Source organism: Netta rufina, assembly GCF_964035555.1.
Source record: "Netta rufina genome assembly, chromosome: 2".
Taxonomy (NCBI): Eukaryota; Metazoa; Chordata; class Aves; order Anseriformes; family Anatidae; genus Netta; species Netta rufina.
The window spans coordinates 113,356,536-113,374,164 of record NC_140124.1 but is presented as its reverse complement, the minus strand read 5'-3'; the positions used below and the strand labels follow the sequence as shown (position 1 = coordinate 113,374,164).

Below are 17,629 nucleotides of genomic sequence, written 5' to 3'. Positions count from 1 at the left end.
TTTGTAGACCCAAGGGGCAGGGTCCCCTCGTTCCTCACCCAGCCACACCATCAGTCGACCGATCCCGATGCCCATCAGGTCTGCCTCCGCCTGCTCCACCCCAACCCACACACCTCAGGACTCTCTGACCGGGGTGGGAGGAGATGTGCAGGAAGCCTTTGCACAAAGTAAGTCTCATTATTAGCTTGTGTGAGGTACTCGGAAACTATTTTAAGAATTGTTTTTTCATGTGGTTAATGACTAAATGAGCTTGAGTTTCTGAGTTGCATGCAATGAAACAAAAGAAAAAAATCCAGAGTAGCCGTGTCTCACTATGGTACATCAGCTTTGTCAGCTGCCAGACATTGCTCTCAGGACAGGCAGGTAAGCACAACCTGGACAGTGATGCCAACTAGTGGATTTTGCAGTTAGAGGGAATTTTAACGAAGATGGTCAGCCCATTATCAGTACCCTGTTAACCAGAATAAGAAGAGTTTTTATTGACCTCAGGAAAGCATTGTCACTGCATTTGTTTTTTAATGAAGACTAGATGATAAAACCACAGAATTAGTTCAGGTAGGAAGAGCTCTGTAAGCTACCATGTCCTCCTGCCCCAAGAAAGCCAGCTTCAAAGTGAGATTCGATCATTCAGGACTTCAGCCACCTGAGTTGTGGATGGCTCCCAGTGTGCATCTTCCACAGACTCTGCTCCAGTGTTTGACCGTGGCTGTTATGTGATTTTTTTGTCCTTACATCTGAATGTCTCTTGATGCAGCTTGTGGCTGTTGTCCCTTGTTGTTTTCCTTTGGGTCTCTAAGAACCATCTAGACTAGGCTAGACTAGGCAAGAATTGAGTTCTGCAAGTCTAAGTGAGCCCTTTGCTTTTTTAGAAAGCTGATGTAGGCTGCACCACGTTTCTCATTTCTCTTTCCACTGTCTTGTCAAGTAGCAATAGATTTTGAACAGTTTTGAACTTCTAAGGCCACAGGTTAAATTATTATGTTGAATGCTAAAGAAAACAGATAGCCCATGTGACCCGAATGAAATATTCCTTCTTTTTCTAATCTGATTTCTTCTAAAATACATACCTCACTGCAGATCTTTTACTTGGATATTTTTTGTCCTGTTTCAGTAGTACAAAATCAAATTTAAGTGGAGCTCTGAAGTACCCCTGCTAGAGTGGATGTGTATTTGTTCCTAAGAACCCAGTTCAGCCCTCTCATGCAGCCTGCCCCTACACTTCCCTGGGCACTGTGTGTCTCTATCTTACAACAAGGTCGAATCTATAATGCAATCAAGAACTTTCTACAAAAGTGCTAGTCAATTCATGTACTGAGCATGTTTTACTAGGGTGTAATTCCTAATCCCAACATACCAGGCTGCTGGACACCTCATTTTCTGTGAGAAAAGAAACAGTCAAGAAATAATTTGCTTCTTTCTGCTGTGAAAAAAATGAGAGGCAAAAAATGTGGACCACTAACCTCTGTGATACTGTAGAACAGTTTCTTCCAGAGCTAAGACTGAGAGAAATAAGACAGTGGCTACAATAAAATTTCCATAAATAATACTAAGGCTGCCTCAGGCAAATGCTTTTAAATATATAAATGTGTTTTGTTCAAGAGAAAAAGCAATATAAAAAGGTAAGTGATCACATTTCAAAACTGCAGAATTTGATGAATATCTAGCTTTATGTCATTATTTACCATATTCCCTAGATATGGGGAGGTCAGAACCAAAGAACTTGAAACCAGCCATTCTGTCACATCTTGACGTATGATGCTCCGTTCTGCACTGCACCAGCAGAGACCTGTCTCTGTATACATAAGGCAGACAAGCCATGGTTAAAGCACTGTTTCTCTTGTGTTTGTGTGTGGTTTTTTTTTTTTTCCTCCATAGAGTTTGCAATAGTTCAGAGATAAAAATCTGAGAAGACTTTATAGAGGGAGTGGCTGTCTGAGTGTCTGTGTGTGTGTAAGAAAGAGATTAACTACTTTGATTTGCATTCCAGGAATCGTTTGCTAAAAGTGGTATATTAAAAATTTAAAAACACACTGTAGTGTTTGGGAAATTTTTTTAATGCATTGTTTTGCATTCAGCCTGTGTTAAAGGATCTACAGCATTTGAATCCTGCCAGTTCTTGTGAATAATCCAGTCTGGAAGATTAGAGATTCTGTGGGATATATTGATTATTCAGCCACAATAGGAGCTATGTTTGGGATCTGAGGGAGTGAAGCATGCATTACCCACAGCCTCCTAGGGAAGGAGTATTTCATGCAGCTCACAAGAATCTTTCATGATTGATGGTTAAGGGAATATTGCCAGGTTCAGCAGGGAGGCACTTCTGGATCCATTATTAGAAAGAGTTTAACAGGAGCCTGGGGCTGTTAAGAAAGGCAATAGTGCTCCCTTTATTAAAAAAAGAAAAAAGGGTAAATTATGAAATATACAAGAAAATCCTTCAGCTATAGGAGAGGCTGAGAGGGAGTAGAGAAGAAAATCCTTATCAGTCTTGATGAGGTCAAGTATGTTTCTCCAACATTTGCCATAATTAGCTGGCAAATATGTAGCAATAATGGTGTCATTAAACAGAACAGTGAGAATTTAGAGAAAACACTTCATTTCTTCCCTCCTCCCCCACAGACATTTTAAATGAGTTCATGCTGGATTTAATCTTCCAGGCCTGGTCTGCTGGTGTCACTACACAAATGCAAGCTTGATGGCAATGAATAATCTGCACATATCTGGCATTGTGATTAAATGAAGCATGAGGGCAGGCTTCTGCTCTTGCATAGAGCATAAGTAAATGAGGACATTCTGCAGAGAACTCTTCCGCACGTGTCCCTCGTAAGGACTTTGATACCCTGAATCATCACAATGGCAGCTTTCAGCAGGGTTAAAACTGCTTTGAACAGGAAAGCATATGTCTTGTGAAGAGTGCTGACACTGTTTTGTCTGTCTCTTGCTTCAGGTGCAAGACGGAACTTGAGAAATGATTTGCTGGTGGCAGCAGATTCAATCACCAACACCATGTCTTCTTTGGTAAAAGAACTAAATTCTGGTGAGTGAGGCTGAAGGTGGATGGTCAACACATGGACATTTCATAGATGTTTAGAAAAACGGGAGTTAGGAGTATATAGACCAACAAGGAAAGCAGTGTAATGTAGTTTCAAAGCTTTTTTATGCTTGTAGAAACAAAATTCCCAAATAATGGCTTCAGAATAGAGGAGATTTGAAAGCCATGGATGTAAGCATGCAGTTGTATACAATGAAAACTCCTTGAGAAGTTTGTTCCTGTTTTCATATGGAAATGGCCTTTCCAGGGAATGGTGGTACCTGAGAGAGAGGTTGGTTGGTTGCTGTCAAAGCACCCTAATCGCACCCTGTTCCATAAAAAGAAGCTCCCATTTAAAGAGATGGTTGAAATGGCAGGGAGGAGAGATTTCTGTCTTCACAAATTTTATTCAACATGGAATATATAGGATCTGTTGTAAAATGCAATGTGTAGTGTACTCATAAAAATATCCTACCTAATAAGCCAAATAAGCAACAGCTTCAGTATTCTGTCCCTCCCCGAGAAGGAGACCATTAGGTCTGTAGGTCTATGTAGAAATACATTTTACTATATTGTACTGCACTCGCTGTGAGGAGGTGATCATCATAAGCAGGGAAGACAGAGAAAGGCTTAAAGAAACAGACGAGTATATTTATTCTTGTGGAAGTTAAATGCAAACGCCTGTCACCTTTTGCTTCACAGAGGTGGGCAGCGAGACAGAAAGCAACGTGGATTCTGAATTTGGACGGACCCATTTTGATGACCTCGTTCCGTCCCCAACGTCCGAGAAGGCTTTCCTCGCTCAGATCCATGCCCGCAAGCCAGGCTACATCCACAGTGCTGCTGCCACGGGATCCATGCGCAGTGACATGTGGGTAACTGCTCGGCTCGCCTTCCTAATCTCGCTTGTATTTCTGCTGAGGGCAACAAGCAGCCTGCAATATTTTCTCTCCTATTCGAATACCACACTCAAAGTCTAAATTCAAGTGAGGAGAGCTTTATGAACATGAGATAGCTGTGAGCGCTGTAAACTCAAAAGGACAGAACTTAGGATGCCTTCAGGACTCAGCTGTCTCACACCCAACCTGGTGTGCAGACTTTATGGGACAGCTGTGCTCCTTAATGTATTCTGCAGTCCCAATCCCTGCTTATCCAGAGTGAGGGGCCTATTGGAACACACTGAAAAAAGTGCAGTTGTTTTTGGCAAAGACGGAATGCTTTTTGTTGACCAACTCAACTGATCAACAAACCAGTGTATTTTTAGAATCTGAATCTTATCTAAGACAATAGACATCTTTCCAGTTATTTTTGGTTCAACCTCTTACTCTTTGTTTTACTCTCAAAGCAGTTATTGAGGACTTTCGTTACTCATTTCCATAATGTTGTACACCAAAAATGCCTTCAGCAGGACATGCCCTTTGGTCTACTTCATCAATACTAGACCACTGGAGAAGGGAAACAGCAGAAGTGTTTTCCACTGCCAGGAAATTATTAACTGGTGATGCATGTGGCTGGAGTAAAAGTATCTTGCTCTCCTCAGACCTTGCAATAAGAGGAATTTTTATTCATTCTGAATGTCATTCATCTCAGGAGGCTATTTATGAATAATTGTCTTTAGGGTTACAGAAGATGGAGACCCCTTTGTCAGAGCAGATGATGAAAATTATGAGAATGATTCTGTCCGCCAACTGGAGAATGAACTGAAGATGGAGGAGTACCTGAAGCAGAAGCTGCAGGATGAGGCATACCAGGTGGGAAAAGGAGCTGCCCATACATATCCATAAATGTGAAACAGTTAGGTGCTGGAGCTGTCCAGAGCCCTTCTTATCCCTCCTGGGCTCTGGGGTGTGATCTCTTCTTGATTACTAAAGCAGACACATTCCAAAAACTGTTTCTGTTTTCTTCCACAGCCATGCATGCATCTGGCTTTTGTGCATGTCCAGGAAGACCACACTGCCTGAGGCACATGACAGTAGTCCTTAACATTACCAGGGCCATCAGGTGGGCCAGAATTGCCCCTGAGCTTGTTCTCTGCCAGCTCCCACCAGGTCACTTAGACCTCAGCGCTCCATACCACGTAGGCTTGTTCATGATGTTAAGCTGAGAGCTTGCTATATTTAGATTTTGTTTTCCTCCAGTAATGGAAAACATTCATAATGGTTCATCACTGTGAACTGAAGCTCAAATAGAGTCTGTGTGTCATTGTCATTGTCAGAATCTGTAAGGGGAGGAGAGGGTCTGGAAAGAATTATATCCTAGAGGAGTGAGTATTCAACAAGCATCTAGTATAGTGGAGCCTGGGGATTTGTCATTAAGCACCCCCTGAGGAAGTTTTCAAAGGGCATTTGTTTGAGAGTCCAAGAAAAGCTAATTTGCCAGAAGGGGTTGGAATTCTGTAGATATCCTGTCCTGTCTGCACAGCAGTCTCTGCTTCTGCCTGGTGTAATGAACTATCACCAGTTTTTAAGTTATTCTGACTGGGAACATCCTAATATAAAATTCATATCTTCCTATAATGTTGGTAGCAGTGTCAGTAGTAGGGCATACCCAATTCAGTTACTAGGGAACAGGCTTAAAGCAAGCAAAAATAAGTATTTTCCCATGTGGTGATCAATTAAAATTTGAATCTCACCAACACCGAGTGTAACAGAGACCAAAGGTATAAATAAGCTAAAAAAAGGATTCAGTAGACACTGAGAGATCAGGTATACAGAAATCAGATTGAAAGCACCTTGTGAGCAGGAATGTTGATGGTAGTTTTTCTGTAGTATCCATTGCTGGTCACTTTGGAGACAAGATTCTGGGACTGACAGGCACTTGATCTAATAAAAAATGGCAGCTCTTGTGACTATCTTCTGTAAAGCTGCTAGGACGGATTAGTCTTGGAAAAGTTCATTGAAACTCATCAAAATTGCAGGTAGTTTTGAAGAATCTTTTCTTTGGTTCTGTTTATCTAAGTCTGCTACAGGCTCATGGGTAGCCTGCCAGACCTCATTTCATTGTATGAACTGGACACGATGACAGCAGCAGCAGCACTGTTGTGTAATATATACTAAAGCAACAGTGGGTGATATGTTTTTTTTGTCACTTTTTTTTTTTTTAATCCAAGCTAGGAAATGACAAAAATGACAGCCTTTAAACTATGAATAAGATAAGCTGCCACTGCTGATGTAATAGAAAATAACTGTCATTTGCTAAGGAGTACCTCAACAGTGACAGCTATCGTGCATCAAATAATAAATGTTATTATTGCTGGTAGAAATTTCATTTTTTCTGGAAGGAATGATAGGCCAATTTGATTGTACTTTGATTTCAGGATGGAAATGCAATATACAGTAACAGTGTTACATGAGTTTCACAAGTCACAAAAGGGTTTTGTACGTGCACATACCTGAGTACACGTGCGCACTGCAAAATAAGGGTACTCCTTGTGTAGTCGAAATTGCAAATGTTGTTAAACAGAACTGGGTGTTACTCTCGTTTGGGTCAAAAATAGAGCTTTTCCACTGTCTTCCAACAGCATTCCAACAGGAGAAGGGGAGGAAATATCTCTTGTTGGTGTCAGAATAAAACTCCTGTTAAATTTAGGTCAGCCAAGACTACACTCAGGTGAACAAAAATGTGTTCACTGAGGCAGTCGAAACTCCTCGTTCTGTACAATTTCCATTTAGTACAATTTTTCCAAAAGAGATTTCATGATGTACTTCACTGTCCATCAGATTGTCAGCTCCTATCAGGCAATAATTTGATAGCAGTGACCTAAAAGTAGAAGCTACTTTTTGTTGATAACCTCAGACCCAAAGAATGCAACATGTATGAGAAGTCCTTCCTAGTTTGGCTGATATCCTTTTTTTTAGGGAACAGGTTTAAAGCAAGCAGAGCTAGGAACTAAGCTAGAAGGCACCACTAGGATGATTAGTATTTGATCGGATAGTATTATATATTGCTTTTAAGACACACATGCTTCAGCTTTGGCTCGTTCTCTCCACTTTGCAGTTAATTTGTGATTTTTGTTATTCCATGCCTTTTTCTACTAATGTCACTGATAGTTTCTAAAGATAAAGTCATGGCTTGCTTTCCACTTGCAAAAATGATAGAAAACTGGGAAATTACTATTTTGGGTATCCTATTGAACAGTAGCCAGGTGAAATATTCTCACTTTGCATCCAACCATTGGAATTTATTACAGGCTGTTTTTCTATTTGTACCCATGTGTACACTGCATTCATACAGATATCAAAAATAAAAAATAAAAATGGTGACCATAGCTGTCGTAATGCTATTTGCAGCTGAAATAATCTGCGAGGAAGAACTCCTACTGGGGTTACAGAATGGTACCCTCAGTAACAATATGGTAACCGTTTTTATGTTATTTAATATCTCACTTTGTGTAAAAGCAGCACATTTTTAAAAATGTGTAGATGTAGTGTAGCATGGAAGACTGTTGGTCAAAACCCACTCTTGTTATTTTGTGTCACCTTGTCTCCAAGCAAGACTTTCAAGCAAAACTCTAAATTAGTAAAGTATGAGCAAAACACTCAGGATGCACAAGGGAATCTGGGGCAGGAAACCTCAAAGGAGACTTATTTCTCTCTCTTTTTATGAAGCATGTTGTAAATAACAAGTATTCGTACCAGAAAAAAATAAATAAATAAACAACCACATTTGGTACACAAGTGTAAATGCTAACAGTGCTTCTCCTCCCACATCTCCTATCAGTTGTGTTCTTGTTACAGCCTTTTGCTGGATGTGTTGTGTAAGACACTTTTCACTGGGTTTATTTTCTGGGTTTTTAATTGCTGTCTTTATTTCTAGGCTTGTGCATGGCTTTCTTCAGAATAATACACTGGCTGCTCACTGGCTTAATTTGTCATGTTCTTGTTTTCTATCCTCTGTTTATCTACAGGTCAGTTTGCAAAGTTGAGTGCAATATCCTTCTCTCTCTCCTCTCAAGTAAGTACCACTATAATTTAGAAGAGTATTTAGGGTGAATCCTCAAAATGTGTGTTTCGGTTGTAATGCACCATGTACTACTGTCTGAGTGTATGTGATGATGCTGTTTCTTTCTTCTTTTAACTTGTATCAGTATGCCTAGGAATGCATATGCCTAAATAATTGCTAATAACCCATTTGAAAAGTGGTCCTGGCCCTTAGGATTCCTGTTAAGCCACCACCCTTTTCATCTTCTTCATTTGTTACCCATGAGGGTGAGAATGTGGGACTTCTGCCCCTGAGGATGATGACAAGTATATTAGCCAGTACAGAGGAAGCATATTCAGTAGATAAGAAAACGGATTACACTTCAGCAGACCTGAGTTCAGTTCCATGGAATGGTTGGGTCTTCCTAGGATAACTGAAATAAATCATTTCTGGTGGGACCAAAACTTCAAAAGAAAGCAATCTGCCAGCTGCTTAATTGTAGAGCTGTCCTCCAGTGTGTTGCAGAAGTTTAAAATGCCCCAATCCAAAGTGAAAGGTACCCAATTGCTTAACACCTAGGGTCTGGCAATTCAGAGATAAAGCAAGAAAGTCTGTAAATTCCCTGCTGATCCGTGTTCAGGTCACATTCTTTACGTGTGCCAACCGCACAGTTGCAGCACTGAGTTTAATGCCAAGTTCAACAGTTGTATTTTTATTCAGAAATGCAGGCAAAAGCTATTTTTACAAAGTAGCCTGTTATTCCAAACATTTGCCCAGGGAATGGGAAACCACAGGCTTCCTTCTTGCTGTGGACTTCGCATTTCTGACTTGTGAGGAGAGCGTGGTGCCCTGCTGTGGAGCCGGCAGTGAGAGGATGCCATCCATCCTACCGTGACACTGAACCCTGGGCTAACAGGGCCAGGAAGGGGGGAGAAATCAAAGGAGGGGTCTGACTCCAGTCTGCAAACTGAGTCTATTCCTCAAAGCCAGAAATAAAGGCAACTGAAGGCCCACTATCAATGGGCGCTCAGAGCTGGGAGCAGGGTCACGCTCAGACAAGCAAAACCAGTGGGTCAAGCTGTGCCAACTGTAGCAGGGATTCATGCTGCTAGGTTTTGTATGCTGCACTTCATGCTAGAGGTGCCAGCATTTTGGGAAAGGCTGAAACCCTCCTAATTTATATGGCAGTTTTGAGAGCAAAATTCAACCCTAATTGAAAAATTTTACAAGTTCTGATGATACAAGGATTTGAGTGTTAAAGTGTGGGCCTTGGGAAAGGAGCTGCCCGTCTTGAGTGTTAAAATCTGTTTAGGTATTTCTGAAGCATCTGTCTCAGTGCCTGCTAAAGAAGAATAAATGGATGTGAAAAGCAAACAGCAATACCCAGAGTACTATAAACACCAAATAGCTGCTCGTAAAAATTCTCCTAACGTTGCCCCTCAGGTTACAGCCATTTTATCAGTAGCCCTGTTAAAAACATGAGCTATGTAGAGTTTCCTAAACATAGACAGCCAGAAAAGCAAATTTTCATCTTTAATTTTATTGCGCTTGACAGTTGCAGATCAGGTCACATGAAAAGGAAGATAATAATGTATGTAATGATGTATATAGTGGTACTACTATGTCTAGCTGTTTTTAATTGCAACTATGAGTAACTGATTTTAAAGGACAGCAACATTCAGGCAAATCATTTGCAGTATTAAGCCAAAAAAAACAAAATACAATAAAATGCAATAAATAAAGAAAATCCTATTCATTGAAAGCCCAGGCAATCCTTTTTAAGGTTTCAGTTTTTGTGAAAAAGCAATACTAATACAGAGATGTAGGAAAATACATACTTCTGTACATTCAGCTTTCTTGAAAATATGTACCCTGGCTCAAATTAGCAGAGATCTGATACTGAGTTACTATCTCATCTCCTGGCTGTTTTTGAATCATATCAATTTATTATAGCGTCATATGACTGATATGTACTGATGGCCAGCCACAGAGTTTTGTTCACTTCCTCATTTATCAGTCATGGATAACCAATGTTGATGTCATTTGATTAAGGTTTTCTGTATTCTATTTGAATTTGCTTGTTTTAAAGTGCTATGTTCAATTCTCTAGAATTGATTTGAAACAACATCTGGTATAACAAGTTCCCAAGAGACCAAGTGGTTCAAGTAATACATATAATATAATTTAATCATGTTTTGAGTTTACATGTTAAACGTACCTCTATACCACTTGATTTATTCTTAATAAAGTAACAGAGTGAATTTGAGGTTGTTTTCAGCAAGCACTAGGCAGATCTCAAAATTATTTGAACACGTGAACACACAACTTCAACATTATTTTGCCTTTATCCCCCTGATAGCACTTGCATTTCTTGCCAAGGATGGCCAGTGGGAACAGAAAGCCTCCACCTCTGAAAGCAGTTAAGAAGTTGTCACTTTCAATTAAGAGTTGTCAGCTTGAGCAGTGGACATGCGCCCACAAGCTTTACAATTCCCTAGATTTTTCTAAAGCAATGCTTTCTTAGTGCTGCCACAGCATCATTGTAGTTGGTCTCATCTAATTCATTTTTTTTTCATTCTGAACATAAAAAACAGCATTATGTGGACCATTCCAACTGAATATAGCAGAAGGCTGGCAGCACAGCAATTTTTAAAAATGTGTGCTACTTTGTAAGCTATTTTTTGTTTTTCCTCTTTATTTTTCTCCTTAAGCCTTTCTCTTCTGAGCACGTAGGTGTAAAAAAGCTGTAAGAGAACTGTGACCAAGTTAACTGTGAAGAAGCAGCTTCCTTTTTTTATAAAAAAAATAATAATTTAAAATCACACGAGTGATAAGGGTACTTTTTGAAAATCACTGAATGATAAGTATCAGAAAAGAATTTTTGGATTAAGTTACAACAAAGGCTGAGAAGCAGTTTCATTATATGACAAGCCATGAGGCTTAACTTGGAATTAGTTCTGGCATTTCTAAAATGCCTCAATGAATGTAGAGTCCTGAGGTTCATTAGTGTTCCTTACTTGTATGGAAACCTCTGTCCCAATGCTGGACATGAAACAGAGAAGCCTTGAGAGAATTTAGAATAGCCATCTCCCCACTCAACCAAAGATAAGTAATTTATCCAGAAAATTAGAAACAAAACCAAATACTTATCAGTACTGTCGATGCATCCTAATGCATCTGGCATTTCACAAGCCACTCTGGCTTTGCTCTTGTGGTTTATAATGATGCCATCAAGAAATATGAGATGTACCTGTATTTACCCTTAAACTGATTCAATAAAAATTAGTCTCACACAGCTGAGAACTGACCTGTGCCGTGCCTTTAATTTTCTTTTTTTGGCTCAACTGTGAAGAACAAAATGTTCCTTTATAAAATTACCAAATTAGGTTGCACGCTTAAGTGGCATAAATGCATGCCTGATTTTTTAAAAAATACTTCCTTAAAATTCACTTTGGGAATTTTTTGCAAACCTCTCATTATACCTGTAATGCAGGTTTCCTTTTCATTCATCAACAAAATGTTAATGTTAGGTCTTTTGTAACTGCCTGACACAAGGAGATACTAAATTAAGATCATCTTACCAGTTGACATGCTTAGGTATTAAGGAATCAGATGGAAGCATTTGTGCTTGAATAATTAATACAATCAAATGGTGTCAGGAAGGAGAAGAAGCAAGATAATCTACCTGACCTTTCTTGATTCATCAGATTTCATTTAATTCTTCTTTGCTAAAGCCATTTGCATTTCCTCTCTCATCTTGTAGATGAGAAATGAAATGAGTAGGAAAGAATTCATGTTGATAGGGTTTGGTCTTTCATGCTGTTACTATCAGATCTCTGTCTGAGGTAGTTGAAAAGAAAAAGGATGGGCTCCTCATCTTTGAAAGGCTGTAAACAGTATGAAAAAACAGTGCCTTTAGGATAAATACACCAAAAGAAAAAGTTCACAGGTCCTGACAGAGTTCTGAGAGAGCAGAGGTCATCTATTAAGCATTTTCCATTACCAGCTAAAACTTTGATGCCTCCAATATTAAGATATTAATTCTTCAAGCTACACACACACACACACAAACACCAAAAAAAAAAAAAAAAAAAAAGTACAAAAGTACACCAGCAAACTAGGCTGTTTATGAGCATTCTGAGTCATCCTTTTAAGTAACTGCATTTCTTCATAGACATAACAAAACATATCCAAGCCTGTAAATGAAGGGTAAGACATTTTCACGTGAGGGGCAACTCACAACAGGAGATGGCGAGTGACTGTTAACTGGGTGGCTGTGCACAAGGGCAATAATCCATGGTTTGGCTACCAATAATCTATTTAGACAGCAACCTGTAAGCATAAAATGGAAGAAAAATGGAAAAACCTGCAAATCTGTGCTAATGCAGACCCAGTTATTCCAGTGTCTTACATGAAGAGCAGAAAACAGTCTGGTAAGAACAGCATGGTAAGAAGTTTTCTCCTTAGCAAGTGCCCTGTAAGTTTTTGTTTATAGCTCAGCTACCTATGGCTCATCTATGTAGAAAGGGTTTTTCACTTTTGGGGGGATTTTTTTTTCAGGTATAGGCACAGGAATTGGCCAGGTCCTCCTTTTTTTCTCTCTGTAAAGCATCATGCTCTTGCTATGCTCGTGGGTGTGCCTGTGTGGGTATGTGCACACACATGCAGCATCTTCAACTGGCACTTTATAAATAAAAGTTTCCCAAAACATTTCTCAACAGGCAAGCTGCAGTCAGACAGACAACGAGAGCTATGTAAGAACAGATGATGAGGAGAGCTGCTTTCGGACAGACGATGAGGAAAGCTTAGCTGCAAACTTCACAGAAGAGTGGAACCAAGAGGTGCAGCGTATCTTGACAAAAAATTCACATAACTAAGTTCTGAGGACTGTAGCACAGTACTTTTGTTCTAAGAGTTGTAGTTTGTAGATGTGTGTTTTGACAAAAAGACTTTTGTTTAAAGCTAACTTATATTAGCTACATCTTCTGTAACATGGCTCATTACCAGTGAAGAATACAGACTGAAGTACGTACTGCTGTTACAAAGGATGGCAGTATTAATAACTCACATAAACCCTTTGCACATGATATTGAACCTGTTCAGTTTACAATGACAATACTGTTTATAGATAGAAATTTGATTTCTGAATACTTTGAGATTTTAGTAGATCAGTTTACTATACACTGTACATTTTTTCCACGGAAGAAATAAAAAGCTGCAATTATGCATTTAACACTGAATGATTATACTCCTGAGTGTATATATCTAGTAGCCCAAAAATTGAAGTACCAGACTACATTTGCAATTTGTTTGCAAGTCTTTAAATTGACTTATACAAAATGTACTAAAATAATAATATAATTATTAATAATAACTAAAAAATCTCTAATCTAGGGCTAATGTGTAACTTAGGAATGTTTCTTTCAAAATAATCTAACAAATCAGCCATAGAAGTTAGTGTAAATATTTTTTTTCCAAATAGCTATCATATACAAAAGGTGACATTCAAATGATATAGAATCTAGTTTTTAAATCAGCACAGATCTTCTTAAAACTGTGAACTATGTTTTGAAATACTCGTTGCTAAAGCTGTTTATAAACCACAGGTGCCATAAGATCCCTGAACTGACTGATGTTATGTATAATCTTCCATGGTATCGTTTCATTGATGTTTTAGCTTTAGTAAGCATGTGTTCAACAAATCGTCTCTTTCCATTTCTCTGCCCCTCCAACTCACCCACTCCATGACGTTATTTTTGAGGCCTTCAGCTTTAAATGTACAGGCTTAAAGTGCGCTTGCAACTGTTTTCTTTTTATTTCCGAATGTGTATTGCCTTAGCCAGCCACCAGATGTTCTGCATGCACTCTTGGAAATGTGTAGTGAGACTCTTTCAGAGCTGGATGGAGAATTAGCTATCAGTGAAAAGCACAAGAAAAGCAGAGGATTTTTTTGAAAGGATGGGCATACGGTTACAGGATTGGAGTTTTGTCCATTTTCCTAGCTCTCAAGAATAAAGGCATTTCAGGAGAAAGGGGACCTATCTGGCCATTTGGGATTAGGAAGCGAAACTGCTAGCTAAAACGTGTTTGCTCAGCTGTTACTACAAGCCTATAGGCAGTTCTGAGTAGGGACAGACACAAAATAGCTGGAATATCCCCCATGCAGTGTATTGCTTGGAAATAAAAATTATGCATGTATGGCATAATACATAGCCAATAATAGCCCACACGGAGAACTTGGAGCCAGTCCAGGACCAGCCAGACCAGAAGCAGGGCAGGAACATCAGTGCAACACTACGTGCTGGCCATATAACCCAGCAGAGAAGCTCAGCGTGTTAGCCTGGGACAGCCTCTGGGCTAACATCATTGTACTGCACTAATGCAACATCGCTGCTTCCAGTACCTGGCTGACCTGAAGTGACATTGCCTAGCAGCCCTGAAAACAGTAACGTTTCATACAGATATTTCACACCAGCACAGTTTGCCTACAGCAAGTGATCAGATACCGATCTGAAGCAGGTTAACATGGTTTGTCTGTCCTCTCTTTCATGATTATGTGGATGTGTGCTGCTGTATTTATGTGAGATTGCTGTGTAGCTCAGCCCAGTAAGTTCACTTGCTGCTTGCACGCACTCTCTAGGCTCGTGGCTGTTTCCCTGGGCACTATGTGTTAGGGAATGAGTATCTGTATGAAAGAGCTGCTGCCATTTTTCACTTTCATATCGTATTATTGCTTATGCAGAACTCTTGTCCACATCTCCTTGCATATCTGGGCTTGGTCTCAGACATCCAAATGGATACTAAGGCATCCAGACATCTTCATGTAAGCTTTTCATTTCTGCAGTCACTGGTCTTTGCTCCTGGGATATGCGCCGACCTGGCAAGGCAGGCACCATATCCTCTGATGCCCCCTCCTCCAACCTCCTCTCAGGAATGGGTGAGCCTCCACTAGTGCCTAGCACTCCACATTTAAAGCTAATCCAATGAAGCTGGAGATGTTGCTGTCAGCTCAGGATTCCAGTCAAGCATTTCCTGAACAGTGATAAAACAAGCTAGAACGCAGCTATGTGCAATGGCTGACTAATTCAACCCATGTCATGTTTAACTGTACCCAGAGTAATAGCTCCCTCCCATCACCCTCATGTCTGTGTGACCATTATCACTACGCTTAAAATAGATGCAATAGAATAAATCCATTGCAAGGGCTTCCGGACTAGGGGTAATGAAGAAAGTCGATGCATCAAGCACCTTTCTCTCAGCAAGGTGGTCCCCAGCAGGGCTGTAGGTCCCTCATGCCCTGGAGCTCTGAGATGAAGCACCTCTTATTCGGCTCTCCAAATATCTATTTTAAGCATTTTCCAACTGTCAAGCTGGCTACATTTTCACCCAGCTGGTCTTTGTCTGCTTGTTGAATATTATTTTGATTGTGGTTTGCGGTCATTAAAACAAACAGAGTTACAGAAGAGGTCCTTGGCATGGGCCTTTTCTTAACTACCAATGGCCCACCACAGCAGTCAAATCTCTGGGTGGTTTTACTGTCACTGGAGGGAAACCAGTGGTTTGGATTCAGGAGACAGGGATGTGAAGATGTATATGGTCCTCGAATGTCCAAAGCAAAGGTGGAGAATGGGTTGTCTGTAAGTAGTAATGTTAACTAAACTGCATAAAAAGGTGTGTGGCCTTTGTTGTGATATAATATGTATTTTCTTATATGCATGAGCCAAATTGTTGCATCATAATTTATCACGTGTGTCTGCCTTTACTTTCAGTCATCTTCTCCCATCTTTATTGGTTCTTGGCAATTACTGTAGATAGACTTTGTAAATATTGCAACCTCAGGTTGCTGTAATCACATTGGTTCAATTCAGCAGACGGAGCTGTGAACAACGAGCACTCCACTGTGTCCTGAAGGCAAAGGGCATTTTTACCTTTGAACCAAAAAAAAAAAAATGTATGAAGAGTTACATCTTGAGGCTACTAACTATAAGACATTTTTAAAACTACTGTACTTGACACCACTTGAGACAGATACAGAGACACTAAAGATGTCACAATATTCATTGGTATTGTAACAGAACTGCTATTGTATGGGTTTTTTGTATTGCTGTTAAGTATTGTTTTGTGTGTGTGTGTTGGAACCTACTGGGGACATGTTATATTTTGAAGTGATTAAACTATTTAATTGTGTGTCTATATTTTGGAATGGAATTATTTCTTCATTAAAAAGATTTTTAAAAGTAATTTATGGAGCATCATGTCTGTAGCTTATTTTGGTTTCGTAAATCCATGGAGCCCAAGGACAGTTTGTTTCTCTAGGAAAACAAAAAGTTTCCCTGCGGTGCAGCATACACTAACATAACATAGCACTGATCAGCCCCTGCTTTCCAGCAGCCCGGGCAGTTTCTTCTTTCTTAAAAGAGCAGAGAGTTGCAAAGCAAGATGAAGAGCTCTTACCCAAAGCTCTTACCTAAAACCTAAAGTTTGTGTTGTGGTGAAGTACACCATGCATGGCAAAGGCAGCAGGGAGGCAATCCCAGCTGTGCTTTTTGTGCCTGCAGTGCCGGTGGTTCCCCATGAGATGGTTTATTGAAGGTGTGCTGCTCTCCTGCGATGGCAGCAGCCCTTGCCAGTGGATGCATTACAGCCAGCCACCACAAAGCATGCCCCTGGCAGCTCAGCACAGCCAAGACATCCTTGTGTACAGACAACGTTGCTAACCATCCAGTTAATTACACCAGGGTGGGGTCACTTAGAAGGAAAGCAGTACCAGCACATTAAAAATAATCCTGTAAATCATACCATGCAATGAAATATCCCAGTATCTGGGAAGCAGATAAAACCCAGTACACTCACTCCTCCTTCCAAGCTTCCTGCTGTGGTAACCTATAAATCACCAAGGTTTATTTGCCCTAATTCCCCTGTCTACGTGGTGACATTCTTCAATAAAGGCGATCGTTTTACACTGTAAATTATTTGCCATATACTCTGAACTTTGCCTCCAAAATCCCAATCCAAATTCACAGCCACAGGATTGTAATATATGATGACATATCATCAGCTCATGAGGATAACTCTGTTTTATCCATGCATAATCCCAAATTGCTGTATTTCTTCCTAACCCACAGTCAGACTATGGCCTTTGGGGAACAAAGGAACAAATGGAAAATTATTTATAGGCATAGGCTGTTTTCCTCTTTACCTCTCAGTTACTCTAGCTAACTTCTGTTCCCTATGAGGAAAATAGACTCATACAGGAAGGAATACAGTGGTTTCATTTGCAAAAAGAAATTAAAAGAGTATAAAATAATATATAAATAAGTCGTCTTTAGATCTGGGAAGGTGGCACCTTGGCTGCATCATTTCTGAGCTGGGTGACTGAAAGCATCTGCAGTTCCCTAAGGCCATCTGGGAGGTTCATTCAGCAGCACGTGGATCTATGGCCACTTTTCCACAGCGTGTGTTTGAACTGCCTGTTGCTCGGCAGTTGAGTTGCAAGCCAGGTGAAAACTTTGCTATTCTATAAGAGAACATTACAAGGACTATGAGGCTGAGCCTATCGCCAAGACAGGTTCAGTGGGTGAGGGAGGAGAAATCTTACATCTCCAACCAATTTGAAGAGATGGAGCTGGTTGTTGAGGACAATTTCATTAAAGAGGAAGGAGTGGGAGGATGTCATTA

The 17,629-nt window shown here is 40.1% G+C and overlaps 1 protein-coding gene across 15 annotated transcripts in view; it reads left to right on the top strand.

The window, feature by feature from the left end:
• Window positions 1-16,192, top strand: part of DTNA (dystrobrevin alpha) — a 174,124-nt gene extending 157,932 nt beyond the window's left edge. For 12 of the 15 annotated variants that reach the window (XM_084282364.1, XM_084282363.1, XM_084282376.1 and 9 more), the window contains 6 exons: window positions 8-167; window positions 2,948-3,037; window positions 3,734-3,902; window positions 4,650-4,782; window positions 7,938-7,984; window positions 12,673-16,192. In XM_084282364.1, the coding sequence (XP_084138490.1) occupies window positions 8-167; window positions 2,948-3,037; window positions 3,734-3,902; window positions 4,650-4,782; window positions 7,938-7,955 (570 nt within the window). In that variant the 3' untranslated portion in view covers window positions 7,956-7,984; window positions 12,673-16,192. Of the gene's footprint in view, window positions 1-7; window positions 168-2,947; window positions 3,038-3,733; window positions 3,903-4,649; window positions 4,783-7,937; window positions 7,985-12,672 lie in introns of those variants that run through there. The other 3 variants (XM_084282368.1, XM_084282366.1, XM_084282369.1) reach the window with 2 other exon arrangements.
• The last annotated feature ends 1,437 nt before the right edge of the window (window positions 16,193-17,629 follow it).